This window comes from Petaurus breviceps, unplaced genomic scaffold (assembly GCF_028583685.1).
Source record: "Petaurus breviceps papuanus isolate PSGF00001 unplaced genomic scaffold, PetGlider_PUasm1.0 90792, whole genome shotgun sequence".
Taxonomy (NCBI): Eukaryota; Metazoa; Chordata; class Mammalia; order Diprotodontia; family Petauridae; genus Petaurus; species Petaurus breviceps.
Window position 1 is genome coordinate 3,895,995 of NW_027187347.1, and position 18,524 is coordinate 3,914,518.

The following is an 18,524-nucleotide window of genomic DNA, read 5'->3' on the forward strand; positions in this document are numbered from 1 at the left end:
GCAGTAGAACAATTGGGCTGGAGGAAGGACAGGGGTAGGCTGGGGGAAGATGATCTATTAGGAATAAAGGTTAGGGAGTAATCTAGTCACTTACCTGAAGGGCAAGTGGCAAGTGGGCCTCCAATTGTCACACTTGTACAATAGAGAGTTCTCTGACTTCCAGTCTCTGAAAGGCAAGCAGTGAGAGGGTGGGATGTTTCTTGCTTAACACCATCCCACAAATCTTGCTCATTCTCCTGCAACCCTCTTGTTTCTCCAAGTTGGGCATTAGATCGCAGCCCTAGGGACATTCAATGTTTTAGATTGTGCCCTGGGACCAGCAGGAAGGTTGTCCCGAACTGAAGAAATAGGATTTGAGTTTGAGATTTGGGGATGGGATTGGTGTCTAGGATAAAGAATTTAGGCTTCCATACTCCAGTTCCCTCAAGGTCTATTACCTAATTTGGAAAGAGCTTTCTGTATTTTCTTCTCCACAACTGAGTCTAAGGAGCAGTCAGCATGTCCAGGAGACATCAGTGCTAGAAGGGGGATGAGGATGAGCAGGAAAAAGGAGACAGATTTCATCTTGTTAGACAGCTGTGTCCTGTAGGGAGAGAAAAAAAAAACTGGTCAAAAGAGGAGAAGGTGCTTCCTCATTGTCCTGAGAGTATAGCAGGAACTGGCACACTGGGAAGAGATGGTATTAATTCCAGAATGCCAGTCTTTCATGAATGTGAATGGAAATAGATTGTAGAATCATCCACTCACCTGAGAAAAAGTTGGGTAGAGTCTGAAGGGTAGGAGGTTTATATATGTCTTGGGGCTTTGCCGTTGGGTCCGCCTTAGTTAAACAGAATGATAGAATATATTGTCTCAGGGCTAGGAAAACAATACCCCCTATTTATTCCCATTTACCCAACTCTAATTTCAAAAAACCCTGCAGTAGCTGTGGCAAGCCTCACCAGGTGTAAGACCAAAGGGTAAATATCCAGGAAGTGTCTAGAATGTTATTTCAAGGCCAGAGGAATATTTCCAGACCTCTCCCTTCTCCACTTCTCATTTCAAAGGACCACTCAACCAGCTGTGATAAGCCACTCTGGGGCAAGAAGACAGTAATCATATAAGGAGTGTCTGATTCTGGCAAAGGCAGCAACCGCCATTGCTGTCCAGAGGACAAGAGAGGAAGCAAAGCTCCTACCCTTTGGCTTCATAATCCTTTCTTAATGAAGTATGAGAAATGGCTCCATGAACCTTCACACATTTGACAGGAGGGTCCCTTGTTTGTTGATTGGACTCCAGGTTTCATGTTTTCGGGTGTTGGAGCAATTTGCTACATTTTGGGATGCCCTGTGACCAAGAAGCTGGGGAGTTTCATTGGAGGCAATAGGGTGTATTTGAGGAGCAGAGGAGTGGTATGTCGAGGCATTTGTTGTTCAGTCATTTCAGTCATGTCCTACTTTTCATGACCCCATTTGGGGTTTTCTTGGCAGAGATATTGGAGTGGCTTGCTATCTCCTTCTACAGATTATTTTAAGGATGAGGAAACTGAGGCAAACAAGGTTAAGTGATTTGCCCAGGGTCACACAGCAAGGAAGTATCTGAGGCCAGATTTAAGCTCAGAAAGATGAGTCTTCCTGACTCCAGGCCCAGTGCTCTATCCACTGTGCCACCTAGCTTCCCGACAAGCATTGACTAGGCTCTGATGTGCTAGGCACAGTGTCAAATTCATATATGTATGTGTGTGTATATATGTGGGTATATGTATGTATGTATATTTATATACACACACTGCAAGCAAACATATTTCTCTGTATCTATGTATACATACCCATTTATATACATACCGTGTTTCCCCAATAATAAGACACTGTCTTATTATTTTTTTTTTGGAAAGAAAAACACCAGAGGGCTTATTTTCAGGGGAGGGCTTATGTTGTCCTGCCTCAGCTCTCCTCCACGGCACTGCTCTCAATGGCGCCAGCAAGCAAATCACTGGGGAAGAACAGGATGACACGTTCACTGCTGCAGCTCTGATTGGATGCAGCTCGGAGCACGGCGTGCGTTTCACGGGGGGGGGGGGACGGTGCATACAGAGGTACCGTAATGTAGTGTGTAGCGCAGGGGATCACCTTCACTACAGTAGCAATCTCAATAGGGCTTATTTTCGGGGGAGGGCTTATTTTAGAGGAATCTTACACAGTAAGGGGAGGGCTTATTTTCGGGATAGGTCTTATTATCGGGGAAACACGGTACATGCATACATGGATGCCTACATACATTCTCACTCTGGTTACGTATCAAACTAGGTAACCTAGTTTTCCACCTTCAGCTGCACTCTACACAAACTATATTCCTGATGCCAGCTGCTACTATGTCTGGTACCCGTCTATCACTCCCAGTTGTCTATATCAAAATTTCCCACCAGGATCCATTTTTGGGGATTTCCAAGCTAGTGGTGGCTGATGTTAAATAGTGGCATCTGAAGAGCTTGTCTGTGAAGGCCCTTTCTTGGGTGGATGTTGAGACTGATGTCCCAGGAGAGTCATAGCCTTACTTCTCCAAGCAGGCAAAACCAACAATTTATGATTTGGTTGAATATGGCCTGTGAGTTTACCATCCACACCCCCCCTGCCACTGGATTATAGAGGGGAAGAATAAGAAGATCAACCTGGGCATGGCTTTGGAAGGAAGAAGAGTGGGTCAGTCATGAGTGTATTATCAGTTACTTTCAGGGCCAGTGGCAACCCTTTTCACCAGTCCCTGATAAATGTGTATCTTCTAGGTGGAGAGGAGAGGACCCTTTAAGGTTCCTCTGAGGGTCAGCTCGATGGCTTCCTGTACCTGCTCAAAGCTTTGCTGTTGTGCAGGTCCCTAGGAGAAAGTAGCAGATTGTCTTGTCAACTGGTAGGGCAGCGTAAGAAAAATCTCCAGAAGGCACCTGTTACCACCAATAACTGAGGAGTCCAGTGAACAATTCTGTTTCTTTTTTATTGAGAGAAGTTCCAAACTGAGCAACTTTTCTTTTCTTTTCTTTGGAGGGGGAAGGCTAGGCAATTGGGGTTAAGTGACTTGCCCAAGGTCACACAGTTAGTAGAATGTGTCAAGTGTCTGAGGCTGGATTTGAGCTCAGGCCCTCCTGACTCCAGGGCTGGTGCTCTATTCACTGTGCCACCTAGCTGCCCCCTGAGTAACTTTTCTTTGATGGGCCTTGGCATGTCTTTCTGGCTCCTGCCCTTGGTCTTCCAGGAATTTCACTTGTATTGATGGACCTAGGATCCTGACTTGGTTGGTTGCCTTCCCATCCTGTATTAGGGTGTGGAGGAGGCAGTCAAGGCCTATTGAGCTTTCACTTCAGTGTGAGTGACCAGCACAAAGCTCATTGTAATGGAGGATAGTCACTTTGGGGGGGGAGAGTAGATGTCTTAGCTATCCATCCTACCCACAGATGGCAGAGAGCTGGGCTATTTAGATATCCTTGTGGTCAGCCTGTAATGGTGTACTGTTTCCATTGCCCAGTAAGAGAAAATTGTTCTTGATCCTCCTCCCAGAGGAGAATTGAGAAGAAGGCATTGGTCAGGTCAACTACCATATACCAGTCCCCCTCTGCTGTAACCATTCTTTCATGAATAGCTGTCACATTAGGTACTGTGCAGGACAATAGAGCCCCCTGCCCTGTTTCATTCTTTATAGTTAATGATCAGGTCCCAAATCCCACTGGTCTTTCTGATGTACCACACTGCATTCATCATTCTAGGAAGAAGTGATGGGTTCGTTGTAGGATTCTCATTCTTGGATTAGCCCTATGAGGCCCCTCTCTTGGGATCCATGTTGGTAGGTTTGTACTAATTGGGATGGAATGGAGAACAAAGAAGGAAGAAACAAAAGAAAAAAGAACAAAGAAGTAGCACAAGCTGAACCACGCCCAGAGTACATTAATGGCCAGACACGGAAGGACAGAATGTGAGGCAGGTCATTCTTCTCAATGAACTGCAGTGATTAAATGTGCTAGAAGATCTATTCCAATGACAAATTTGTCCTTGAGAGAGGTAAACCAGAGATGTGCAGAGAGGTGAAGGATCTCACTGTGAGGATGGCGAGGGTCTGAGTTCCTCATATGGAAGGACAGTAGCTTTCTGGCAGGTCCTCTCTACCCTGCGACCACAGTAACCTGAGCCCCAGGGTCCAAAAGTCCTATTAAAAAGTGGGGTTCTTCTCCCAGTCACTGAATCATTATGGGTGCATAAAGGTGGCTCTTAGCAGAGTAAGAAGATCCAGGGATCAGCTCATACCTTTAGTCAAATGTCAAGTCCTTTTCATTTTTTAATATTTTAAAAAATGTATGAAATAAAGCAAACATTTCCATAATAAAAAATATGATAGCGCATGAAACTTCAAATCTACTATACATAGCTTGCCGTTTCTTTCACACAACCAAATACATATATAACAACATATACAGTATGCAACAATAATTTCTTTTTTTCTTCCCTCTGCCCAAGAGATGACTACCATTACACACACACACACTATACACACACACACACACACTATACACACACACATATTTATATATATACACATTGTTCTATTTTATCAGTTCTGTCTCTGGATACAGATAGCATTTTTCTTCATATATTCTTTGTAATTATTCACTCAAAGTCATTGTTAAAACAATATTGCTGTTACTATATACAATGTTCTCTTGGTTCTGTTAATTTCACTCTTCATTATTCCGTGCAAGTCTGTCCATAATTTTCTAAACTCACTAAAATCGTATCATTTCTTATAGCACAGTAATACTCCATCACAATCATATACCACAACTTGTTCAGCCTTTCTCCAATTGATAGGCATCCCCTCAATTTCCAATTCTTTGCCACCATGTAGAGAGCTGCTATAAACATTTTTAGAACATAGAGGTTCTTTTCCTCTTTTCTCTAATTATCTTTGGAAATAGACCAAGTAATGGTATTGTTGGATCAAATGATAAAAGTAGTTTAGTAATGCTTTGGGCATATTTCTGAATTGCTTTTCAAAATGGTTGGATTCTTTCACAATTCCACCAACAATGAATTAGCATTCCAATTTTTCCACATCCCCTCCAACATTTGTCACTTTTCTCTTCTATCAGTTTAGTCAACTTGGCAGGCATAAAATGATATCTCAAGGTTGTTTTAATTTGCATTTCTCTAATCAATAATGATTGGGTGTATTTTTTCATGTGACTGACTATATATTGTTTTGATTTCTTCATTGGAAAACTGTGTGTTCATATTCTTTTATTTTTGTTGTTCTTGCTTTTTTGGAGGGGGGAAGGCAGAGCAATTGGGCTTAAGTGATTTGCCCAAGGTCACATGGCTAGTAAGTTGGATTTGAACTCAGGTCCTCCTGACTCCAGGACTGGTGCTCTATTCACTGTGCCACCTAGCTGCCCCTGTGTGTTCATATTCTTTAACCATTTATCAATTGGAAAATGACTTGTATTCTTATAGACTTGACAAAATTCTTTATATATTTTAGACATGATAAACTTTATGTGTTTTAGACATGATAAACTACCTGTAAACCCCGTCCCCCCAGTTTTCTGCTTTTCTTCTTATCTTGGTTACATTTGTTTTATTTGTACAAAACCTTTTTAATTTAATGTAAATGAAATTATCCATTTTATACCTCTTTGCTCTCTATCTTTTGTTTTTTCATAAATTATCTACCTATCCATATATCTGATAAGTAATATGTTCCATGCTGTTTAATTTTCTTATAAAATCTTTCTTTACATCTAGGTCATGTATCCATTTTGACCTTATCCTGGTAAGTGGTGTAAGATACTGGTTTATGCCCATTTTATGCCATACTGCTTTCCAATTTTCCCAGCAACATTCCTTTTTTTTAAACCAAATAATGAATTCTTATCCCCATATCTTAAGTCTTTACATTTGTCAAATACAAAATTATTATGTTTATTTGCTGTTGTAAATTATATATCTATTCTATTCTATTGATATACCTTTATATTTCTTAGCCAGTACCAGATAGTTTTGAAAATTATTGCCTTATAATACTTTTAATATCTGATGATGCTAAACCTCCTTCCTTTATACTTTTTTTTCATTATTTTCTTTGATATTCTTGACTTTCTTTTTCCAATTTTGTAAGGTCTCTGAGTGAGAACAACTGCTGCTTTTTTTTTTGCGAGATAGAGAATTAAAAAAAAAACTTGCATTATTCAGTCACAGCTACCCAGCTATTAGTAAATCAATGTTCTAATTAACCTATGCTCAAAGCCCACTGATGTCTCAATCTTCTCAATATCTCAGTTCCCCAAGTCTACCAGTAATGTTGATGGGCCTCTGGCCAGAAGCATCCTGCTGGACATCCTATCAATATTGCCCTCATATGAAAAAAAAACCCCTCTATATACTCACACACATATTTAATATATGTATGCATATATATATATGTGTGTGTGTATGTATACACACATGCACTTAAATATTTTTATCTGTATATCTATATCTTCAGGTTCAAGTCTGTTAGAAACAATTTAATTTAACACTAACCTAATATCCAAGGATTTCTGGCTTAGAGAGAGAGAGATGTTCAAACTGGCATAGTTTCCCCATGCCCTCTGACATGACTCTGGCCCAAGATAATTTTAGGTAGCATTTATAGGAATCTTGAATGAGGAAAAGATCATAATATGCAATATGCAGTTTTGGTTAATACTCCAGGAGAGTTGACTCATAATCCCATCCCTTTTGGACTCCATAAATAAAGGAACCTCTTTTTGTTAGATATCAGTATCCTTTGTCAATGGAGGAGCTTGAATGATGGGGCTAATCAGTATCAAAAGATTGAATAGGGAATAATGCAAATCCATTATGTAAGCACAATGATGTAAACAAGATAAGAGTTATTCTTTGTTAAAAGGGTAGGTACCATTCTTAATCCCTTTACCAAAGAAAAAGTCTTGTTTTCCTCAGTTGATAAATGGTCAAAGAATATGAATTAGCAGGTTTCAGAGGAAGAAATTAAACTATCAAGAACCACGTGAAAAAAGTGCTTTAATTCACTGATAATTAGAGAAATGAACATTGAAATATCTCTGAGGTACCACCTCATACACATAAGGTTGTCTAAGATGAAAATTGCTCAAGGTATTGTGGGAAAACAGGTATAGTAATGTCCTGTGTGGAGATATAAACTAGTCCACAAAGTCTAGATAGCATTTTTGAGCTCTGTCCCCAAAGCCATTCATATGTTCATACCCTTTGATCCAGCAGTATCACCACTAGGGTTATACCCTAAAGAGATCAAAGAAAGACAAAAAGGAGTCATATGCACACAAATATTTTTACTAGATCTCTTGGTGGTGACAAAGAATCACAGATTCAAGGGATGTTCATCAATTAGCGAAGCCTTCCTCCCTCCCTCCCTCCCTCGCTTCCTTTCTTCCTTCCTTCCTCTCTTTCTGACTAATGTGAGAATCTATTTTTCATGATTGTACATATTTGTAATTTTTTTTTTTTGCTTATTCATTGGATTGGGGAGGGAAGGGAGGAGAAAGAAAATTTGGAACTGAAAATAAAATAAAATTGAATTTAAGGGAAAAAAAAGGTTTTTATGTCTAACCTATTACCCAGCTTTCCAAGGGACTTTTCCAAGGATTTTGGAAAGGGCTTTAGAGAAAAATGTTATTTCTTAATATTCCAATTTAACTAAAAAAAAGGTTCTAAAAAATATTATTTCACAGATTTTTGTAAAACATTTCCCCCATCACATCCTTGTAAGAGACATGGGAAAAATATCACCCCCATTTATAGGTGATGAAAACAAGGTTCAGAGAAATTAAGTGATATGTCCATGGTCACACAGGAAGTTCTGGAGCTGAGAGATAAACCCAGGCCTTCTTCCTCTAAAACCAGGGATTATTACCATAATATGCTTCCCCTAATGAGGTACTTTTTTTCTTATTATACTATTTATTAAAATGAAGCTTTTACAACCTATTTAAAATGTCACATTTCAACCACAGAATGTTTAATAAAACTATCACCATATGCAAGTGCTTACAGGCAAAAATGTCAGAATAGTAGAATTAAAACTAAGCAATATGTATACTATGACCAAAATGCAGATGAGAACCCAAGAACAGCTGAGTTTTCAAATTATTGGTGTCTTACATAAAATAATTACATTTTAACCCAGTTATATTGAATGCAGCTCACCTCATAAAGAAGGTCTTTGGTTGACAGTCACTGTATCATCAAAGAAAATGAAGCAAGAGTCCTCTTGGTTTATTTTAAATGAAAGAGTGAATGAATGAAAAAGAAGTTTATTAAGAGCTTACTATGTACCAAGACCCGTGCTAAACACTGGGAATGCAAATAGAAGAAATTAGACAGTCTCTGTTCTCAAGGAACTCATGTTCTAAGTGGGGTAAAGCACATTAAAAAAAGTTCAGTTGCAGGGCAAATGGAAATGTCCTAAGGTGCTGTGGTGGGACACATGCCAGAGACCAGAAGTCCTTAGGTTGCTGAAGTAGTGAAGATGGCAGTGCTGGGGCGCTGCAGAGCATTGAAGCAGAGTACTTGGAAAGGGGTGGAGGGTCTTAAAAAAGGCATCTGGTAAGACCTGGTACTTCTCCATTTTGCTGTAAGAAATAGAATAGTTGACTGTTCTATCATTCAAACTTTGTTCACTCCTTCCAGTTGTGTCTGACTCTTTGTGACCCTATTTTGGAATTTTCTTGGCAAAGATACTAGAGTGGTTTGCTGTTTCCTTCTCCAGCTCATTTTACAGATGAAGAAACTGAGGCAAACAGAGTTAAATGATTCACCCAGGGTCACACAGCTAGTAAGTGTCTGAGTTCATATTTGAATTCAGGAGTGGCCCTCTATCCATTGTGCCACTTTGCTGCCCTGTAAGGAATTTATAAGAACTCCAAGCTAGCTAGAATCAAATTTACCCTGTTAGATTTTAGCATAACTCCGTAGGTGATGCATGTTTTGATTGCAGTAATGTGGTTCTCAGGATCATTGACCATAATGAAAAAGTCCTTCAAGTTAGGCCCATCTTCAGACTGGCATTGGTTATCATGGAGAATGGGGATGCTGGAATTAAAAGACAAATGTAGTTCATGTCCATTAGGGAGGCATCCTAACTGAGGGGCTTCAGGTTATCTCCATCTTTCAGGTGCAGCTCCCCTGGGCAGCAGCATTATGGAAGGGGGCTGACATTGGAGAGAAGCACCCCTTTCTTTCCCCCTTCCCCCTTCTCTGCTGCTGCCATTCTTATGAAGAATTTTTTTTTAAATGAAACTAATACCTCCTGCTTCCTGTATTTTGAATAAAATGATAGAGAGGGCAGAGTATTTTGTATTTGGAAAGCAGAATGCTTGAATCTTCTCAAATGTCATAGATTTGTTTCTTTCCAACAGTCATCTTTCCTCATCCCTACTCCCCATCTAAAGGCAAATACTTAATTTTGACTACCCTGAAGGGCAAATGGAAAGGCTCAGGGAAACTAATGTGTAGCAATAGGGTAAATAACAAGGTCCAAGGGTCCTTATGAAGCACTGAGGAGGCTGCCCCAAAGGGAAGGAAACAAAGAATGTGGCCCAGTACCAATGGAAAGTGAAGAGTAAGGTTAAGCATTGGAATTGGGATTCTGGGTTCCTTCTGATAGAAGGGGGTGGGGGAATCTAGCCCGAAGGGAAGAGGAGAAAGGAATCTTGTCAAGATGGTAGGGGCAGGGGAAGCCTCTGGGGCAGCCTGGGGAAACCTTGGGTAGAGAAGGACCGCCATCCAGCTTGGTATCAGCTCTGCCTGGGTCCTGTGGCTCACCAGGAACCCCCACAGTGTTTACTGAGTAAAAGTTAAAAATAACAACAAAACCCCACCTAGCAATGCCAAAACTGTTGCGGTTTCATGGTGTGTTGTGGCAGAACCATCTCAAAGAATTCTGTAAGATCACCGCTAATCCAAGTATAGGCATTTATTGATGTTGAAACCCCTCAGAGACTGGTTAGCTTCCAAGAGGAACCAGCAACTTCAGAGAAAGCAAGATAGGTTTTTTTATAGGGTAAAGATGCATTACATAACAGAAATCATAAATGTTAAAAAGTCAGGAGGGGTCTATTAAAGGGTTAGGTAATAGGGGAGGGGTCCCAGACAGTGGAACTTCACATGCGATTACCCACAATGCATGCAGAAAACCCCATTTGTGGGGGTATGTGTGATAATGATAAGCCTCTCTATGTCACAAGTTCACCTAAAGGACAGCTTTGCTATTACTGCACAGGTGCCTATTTAGGGAAAGTCACTTCTATTGTCTTGCTCAGGCAGCCTGCTGGTGCTACTTTCTGGTTGAGTATTGTGGTCCTGTTGGAGACTAGATGACTGTCTGTGGCTGTGGTTGAGGGCATGGACATACCTGCTGTTCTGTGAGAAATATGAGTTCATGGACATACCTGTTATTCCAGTAAGCAGTGAGGCATATATGAAGAAGCTGGGGGTGGGGAGGCAGTGGGCCTGCTGTTCAGCCAGGTCTATAAGGAAATTAGAATATTGGGGTTGGGGGCAGCTTTATTAGGACTCCATCAGTGTGGCCTGACCTGGGAGAGAGGTAAGGGATTTCCCACTTGGCACCAGCTCAGTTTTGTCTTCCAAGCACCCCAAGATGGGATCTATAGCACAACAGCTATGCCCTTATAAACTTTCATTTCTGCACAGCAGCAAAGAAATTGCTTTGCAAATTACAAAGCATTATATAAGTATGAGCCATTACAGATGTTACTGAGTAATAGAATGCTGGGCTTGCTATAAAGAAGACCTAGTTTCAAGCCCTGTCTCTGACATATACTAGTGGTCTGAAATTAGGCAAATCACGTAATTTCTTCACTTTGTCTCCAATAACTCTCTAGGGCTTTCTAGTACAGAAGGGTTATAGTCTTTGGTAGCAGAAGTTTCCATATCAGAGAGTTCCCTAATAGATGCCAGATCCTTTGTGTCTTCACATATTATTATGTGTTAGATGATAAAAATTAGAAGACCAACTGTATTTTAGAAGCCTCAGATTCAGGGAAGTAAAATTTTTTTTCTTGAAATAAATTTAGGCTTGGCATCTTGCTTGATCTGATCATATTCAGAAAATGTCAACGGATCTAAAGAGAGGTCCTTAGCACATTTGGTGAGGCTCTCAGAGAATTTAAGGGAGGAGATGGGCAAAAACTGCCCAAGATAGGTGGGTATGATGGCAAGGCCTATGCTAAACACTGGGAATGCAAATAGAAGAAATTAGACAGTCTCTGTTGTCAAGGAACTCATTTTTTTTTTTTAAGCAATCGGGCTTAACTTGCTCAAGGTTACACGGCCAGGTGTTTCTGGGTGGGTGCTGAGTGTCTGAGCCCGGGATTCGATCTCCAGGTCATCCCGACACTGGAGCTGTTGCTCTTACTCACTGTGCTACCTGGCCGCCCCACGAACTCATGTTCTAAGTGGGGGTAAAGCACATTAAAAAAAGTTCAGTTGCAGGGCAAATGGAAATTTCCTAATGTGTGTGGTGGGGCATATGGCATTACTTCAAGTCTGGCTCTATGTAATCTAAATCAATAGAGGGTGTAGCCTTATGAATGAGATCTCAAAACTACTGAAATGTCAATGTGCTGATTGAATTAAACAGAAGGAGAAGAAACAGGATCCAGTTAGGCCCTCTGAGGTAACAAGATGTGACTCTGTGAGGATTGGAAAAGACCCTTTTCTTCCTCAGTAGAGAATCCTGCCTACATGGTAGCTGCCATGAGTGGAGGGGAGGGGAGCAAAGACCAAGGCATCACTCAATATCCTCCATGTTATTCCAAAACACCAAATCCTTTCAAAACTGAGACACTGTATGACCAGAAAGATACAAACAAATTTATCATACTCAAAGTCCTAAGAAATGAATCAATCTGTGCTTGTAGTCTCAATAAGTTTCAGTGGGGGGTGGGATGGTAGCTCTGGGAGCATATTCCCTGGGATGGCCCCTTTAGCCTCATTCATCCTTGTTGCATACAGAGTATGGGTATATTTTTTCCAGATTTACCTTTTCAAGTGTGTATCATCTATTGCAGAGATTCTTAACCTGGGGACCACAGACCTCTGAGAAGTCAGTTGATAGATTTTAAGGGATCTTTGAACTCTTGTCAGAAAACTTTAGAATGGAGTTTTTCTTTCAATTATTTAAAAACATTTTGAGAAGGTGTCCATAGCCTTGACCAAACTGCCAAAGAGATCTATGAAAAAACACGATAAATGCAAAAAGCCCCAGATCTGTGACATCATGTGATATGCCTCCCACTTCAGCAAAGGTGAAACCTTCTAAGCTTTTACTGGAGGTAGCCATGTGGAAAATCAATCCAGTTTTTATCTGTGACCTCAGAAAAGAATTCTTAATTACTGAGTCTACCCTAGAAAAACGGCATACAAATCAAGACCAGCTCAGATTTCCCACCATGCACAACATAAAAAGAACTACTAATTGTGTAGGGTCAGAGACAAAGGAAGATTCCTTTTCTCCTGTGCATTCAGAAGGAAATAATTTTGTAATCTAAGAGTAAACCTCATGGTTCCATCTCATTTTATGATGCCATTGTTTTTAAGTCCTGGGCCTGTTGGGTATCTGGTACTTTGCATGCGGGGCTACAGATATGTCTTTCTGGTGGGGCCAAAGGGATCCAATGCATATTTATATCCTTTCAAAGGGGAATTGGTTGGAGTGATTTATACCCTAGTCTCCTGTTTTCCAATTAGTTTTTCACAGATTTCCTGGCTTTCTTGACCACATTTCAGACCCCTCTTCCTCCCCATCTTCTCCCCCTCCCCTTCTACTAGTCTTAGTTCTCTGCTCATTTTTTGTGACTTTTGGACAAAATGACCATTTTACTTACTTTTGGTTAGATTATTCATGGAGACTCCTGTTTCTTTTGTAAATAGCAATCTCCTGCTATGTAGCAATTCTTCTAGTCCATGGTCAGGTCATTTCTGTCTTGGTCAGGACTTTGCTGCCCTCTGCAGGCTGCTCTGAATTATCCAGACCTGAAGCATCTGTCTACCCAGATGCAACCTTTGACCCAGAGCTCTATGGTTTGCAGATGGTTGACAGCTATGCTTTGGTATTGCCTGCCGTCACTTTGCAGGTCCCCTACTTCATTGTCTCCAAAGTAAAACAATATCCTTTTGTGATGGATAAATATGTAACCAGTTTGAGGAGAAAGTTTGCTGAAGCAGCTAAAAATTGTGCAAGCACAGATAACAGAGACAGTCTGAAATAGGGGAAATACAGAAAAGCAATGTTAACAAAAAAAAGCCCCAAATAAGAAAATACAATCCACTAGGTTTATCGTTGAGATGTTCAAATACATAACAAAGGGGAAGGATCATTATGTGAACTTTGCACAGACACTTCAACTATAGAAAAAACAAAATCGAATAAACCAAAATGACATTTTAAAAGTGGACCCTGGCAAGCCAAGGTAATTTTTCCAGAGTAAATTAGGTAATTTTGACAAGCAGAACCAAACTGTTTCAAAACCATGTCTGTGGCATCAAAAGAATTTTTGCATTATGGAATGCTCCCTATAGAATTTTAAAAAGTAAAACATCTCATATGGTAGATAAGCATTAATGCCTCTTGTAGCTACTGCTTAGGAAATTATAGGCAAAGCAAAACTTTGAATAATTCGGCTTGCAGATACTTTGATGAGAAGTATTGCCCATATTTCTATAGATTTTTGGAATCAAATTATTGCTAAACTAAAATCTTTGTATTCTGCATTACAAGAGGATGAGGCTAGTAAAAAAAAAAGCTCATTTGGTTAGTTTCTGAAACTGTCAATGAAGATTTGTTACTTGGAATGTCCATTGATGGAAATCCGCATCAAGAGAAAATTTTAATATATTTGACAGATTTTAAAATGATATAATGTGGGAGCATTGTATTGGACTGTGCACTGTTGGAGCTCACATGATGTCAGGACAAAATACAAGCCCACAAGCACCATCATAAATATGGCCCCTTGCTCAGTTCTACACATTGCATGCTTAGCAGGCAGAGATTTATATTGAGAAATATGTGAGAGGGATCCCATTGAGTTTTTAAATGGTTACAATAGTAAACAACTATAAAAATAAGTACACATTAGGAAGGTTTTTTGCAAAATTGTGTAACATGAAGTTAGACATAACATACCTCTATATTACTGAAAAACAAATAGGCTTTCTTATTCCAGAGACCTTCAAAGAGTATTTGAATTATAAGAAGAAATTACCATTTTTGTTAAAGATAATGATAAAGAGAAGTAAATTCATTTCAAAACAATAGTTTTCTCCTGAAACTTGAGAATTTGATAGATATTTTTTAAAAACTTGAGTACTTTAAATAAATTAATGTAAGGTCCCTTAAGTTATATCCTGATATATAAAACAGGTCATTTATTTATTTATTTTTGCTTTTTGGAGGGCAATTGGGGTTAAGTGACTTGCCCAAAGTCACATGGCTAGTTTTGTGTTAAGTGTCTGAGGCCGAATTTGAACTCAGGTCCTCCTGACTCCAGGGCCAGTGCTCTATTCGTTGTGCCATCTAGCTGCCCCTGGGTCTTCATTTATGAAAAGTTAGAGCTATGGGTAAATAAATTGTGTAAAACCAATATTTTGTGTACTTTCCTATATAGAAACACATGTCCTATGAATGAAATAGAAGAAAACAAAAGTGTGTTATTAATAACAGCTTATTAAAGACCAGTCTGTGGAATTAATTCTCATTTTTGACCTACATATTTCTAAATGTGAATAAATAGGAAACCCATTTGCTATGGAAAAACATGATACATGTCATTTGACTCCATCTGAATAAGAATAGTTCATAGACTTGTCTTGCAATAGTACATGTTGGGACCTAAAAATCTTTCTATGTTTTGACTACTGGTGAATAAAGTAATCTAGTTTGCAAAAAATAAAACTTAAGATCTTATTTTCATGAAATGGGTTTTTCTTTTTGGAGGGAATTGGGCTTGAGTGACTTGCCCAAGGTCACACAGCTAGTTTTTGTGTTAAGTGTCTGAGGCTGGATTTGAACTCAGGTCCTCCTGACTCCAGGGCTGGTGCTCTGCTCTCTGTGCCACCTAGTCACCCACGAAATGGGTTTTTCAGCTATAGTTATAAATACAAAATAGTTATCTTGATTAGTGGTTGAAAAAAATTGTGAAGAACAGTATCATCAACAGACCTCATTTTGAGAAACTTTGCTATAAATGTAGAAATTCAGAGGATTTTATCAATCAGTAAATATTGTCTTCAATTTTTCTTGTCTAACTTTTGAGAGAACATCGGGAAGTTGAATTGTCTGCAGAAGAGGATAACCCAGATGTTGCAGTGACTGTAGACATGCCATTTGGGGATTAGTTGAAGGATTTCAGAATGTTTTTCATGGAGAGATGATTCATGGGCATATAATTTGTCTTCTAAGTGTTCCAAAAGCTCTTATAAGAAAGTGGGATTGGAATTGATTCGTGAGGCAGAATTAGGAACATCTAGATAGGGGCTGCATAGATGAATTTAGACTTGATATATTCTCTTTGACACACTTACAGGTTGAGTTTCTGGAGGGGGTGATTAAAAAAGTTTCGAAGTGCTCTGTCTACTTGGTTCCAAACTACTAAAACTATAGTTGATAAGCCCTCTCTGAGGAACCTCTCAATAATCAGAGGGTATACTTAAGTCAAAACAAAGGATTTTACTGAAATGGCACAGTAAAAAAGGATCAGCAAAACATTCCCCCTGTAGACCGGAAGTGCATTTTCCCACATATCAATGGAAAGATTGCACTCATGTAGCGTTTACAAGCAGAGGGAAACATATATAAGGAGGACATGTGGTTAATGAAACTTATATTTTTTGGTGAGTCTGGGTTGACTAGTCTTGTGATCCTCTGGAGCCGCTCCTTGTGGGTTATAGAGTCTCTGCTGGGTGACTTGATTTGCTTGGTTCCAGATGACAGAATCAGGACAGTGGAATACATAAAGAGACTAATTTATGCTTATTGTCAAGAAAAAAGTTCTCTAACAATTAGCAGAGCAGGATTCCTCAAGAAGTGAGGGGCTTGCCCTCATTAGAGATCTTCAAGGCGAGTCTAGATTGATTACTTCCTGGGTGTTTCTAAGTAGGGGTTGGACTAGATGGACACTGATTCCAACCCTAAATGTGATTCTTTCTTTCCTGTGTGGGTCAAATACTGGACTTAATGCCCACTTGACAACTCACCCCATTAAAATCCCTAGCCTTTCATCACACAGAGTACTTGTCGTTTTAGATTTGCAAGAAGTTTTAGAGGTTTATTGATTCCAAAAGTGTCGAAAGTTTCTTAGATGTATAGCAATGTCCCATTAGTCTTTGTCAAGAGGACAAGAGAGCTTTACCTTTTGTATGGAATAATTTCTAGAGATTCTGAAAAAATAGAAGAAATGGTATATGTTGTATTGTACTGTGTCAATAATAGAGACTTAGAGGCAGAGGGCAGATCTCTTTCTGATATGTGCTGCATCCCAGCTGTCCAAAACTCTTTCTTTCCGATACTTCCTCAACTCTTCTACTTTAATATCTTACAGAGAGAACTTTTAGCTAATATTAATTTTCCATTTAATGATTTCTATCTCTTTTATGTCTTCAGTGGCGAGTATGGTGATATTTTAGAGTTGGGGGCTGTACTCACTTCCTTTAGTTTACATTCAAATTCATTCACACTTAAGACAAAGACAATGTTGGTAGACCCCAGTGAAGCAATGGAGCCAGTAAGGAGAAGACCAGTTGAGGCACCATGTCCATTAGTGGGCAGGACTAGTAACCCCAGCAGATCAACACACCCAGCAAGCCCAGGAAAGCATGACATCCAGCAGAGACATTATACATAGTTAGGAGTGTGGCTAGTGAGAACATTCCAGAAGACATCAAGGGACCTGAAGCATGAGAGATAGGCGTTACCTCTTTGGAGGTTTTCTCTACATATGGCCCTCTTGTGAATGGTCCCCATGCATGCTCAGTCTCTCAATGATAGTGTGCATGTTCCTGGGAGTTTGTGCTCTGTGTTTATAAGGAGAAATATCTTATTGCAAATCATCTAACTATGATATTTCATTGTGTCTCTGCTTTAAATTGTGTCTTCTGAGTGATGAGAGAAAAAGTAAATGCATTAGTATGTGCTTGTGAGATATCATTTTGATTGGATGTGGACACTCAGAGTACCGTGACTATAGTTTAGCTATTCTAGGAATCCCCCATCTGAGAAGAGGGGTCACAGGATATGTCCTATGGCAGGCCTCAGAGTCCAGACTCCTCCTGGTCCTCAGATATAGGTCAGGGGTGGAGAACCTGGGGCCTTGGGGCCATATGTGGCCCTCTAGGTCCTCAAGTACAGCCCTTTGATTGAATCCAAACTTCATAGAACAAATCTTCTTATAAAAGGATTTGTCCTGTAAAACTGGAACTCAGTTAAAAGGCCACACCCAAGGACCTAGAAGGCCACATGTAGCCTCAAGTCTGCAGGTTTCCCATCCCTGATATAGGCTCATGTTCTTTCTAAAAGAGCAGCATTCTCGACCAGAAATTTAGCTGAGCCCAACGCTGAAAACAACAAAGATCATAGACAAACATCAGAGTCATACACCCTACCTAGGAGGAGACCCAGCTTTAACTATTAGGGAGCTTTCTCCCAATAATAAACATAAATTAGCCTCTTTACAACTCCTACCATCCTAGTTCTGTCCTCTGGGACCAAGAAGAACAATTTCCCAGGTGACAGACTTAAATACTTGAAAATAGGTGTCTTTGTCCCCATCATACCCCTAACATATCCCTTCTCCAGGATAAAGATTCACAGCTCTTTCAAATGATTCTCATGTGACATTGACTCAAGGCCCTCTGCCATCCCGGTTGCTGTCCTTTAAGTACTCTCCAGCTTATCAACACCCTTTTGAAGCTGTGGCAGCTAGAGTTGAACCCAGGACTCTAGAAGTAGTCAGACTAGGGCAGAATGCAAGATTATCTTGCTCTTATTCCTGGAAACTGTGACTCTCTCAACATGTCCTAAGATCACATTAGCTTCTTCTGGCTGGCATGGCACGCTGCTTACACGCTGAATTTGAAATCCACTAAAATCTCCAGATATTTTAAAGATAAATTGTTGTCTAATGATTCCTTACCCATCTTAAACTTGTGAAATTGATTATTTGAACACAAATGTAAGATTTTATAATTATCCCTGTTGAATTTCATCTTCTTAGATTTGATCGCACTTCTGAATGTAATAATTAGGAATCTCAGTGAGCAGTGTAAGCCTTACTACCTGAGAAACAGTCAGAAAGAAAGGTCAGAAGTCTTAATGTGGATGGGATCACCTTCCCTCATTTCAAAGTTTATGCAGTCAGCTGCTAGAAACCCGAGAAGTTTTCGTTTTCAGTACTGCAGCTTTTAAAATGACTATTTTTCACATAATTAACACTATTTTCTTGATGC

General features: G+C 39.8%; 1 protein-coding gene across 1 annotated transcript in view; it reads right to left on the minus strand.

Moving 5' to 3' along the window:
* RETNLB (resistin like beta) overlaps nucleotides 1–1,429 on the minus strand; it is a 2,392-nt gene extending 963 nt beyond the window's left edge. The window contains exons 1-3 of the mRNA XM_069069911.1: nucleotides 1,314–1,429; nucleotides 438–583; nucleotides 95–166 (exon numbers count right to left, since the gene is read on the minus strand). Coding sequence (XP_068926012.1) covers nucleotides 95–166; nucleotides 438–583; nucleotides 1,314–1,429 — 334 coding nt within the window. The remainder of the gene's footprint in view (nucleotides 1–94; nucleotides 167–437; nucleotides 584–1,313) is intronic.
* Between the last annotated feature and the right edge of the window lie 17,095 nt (nucleotides 1,430–18,524).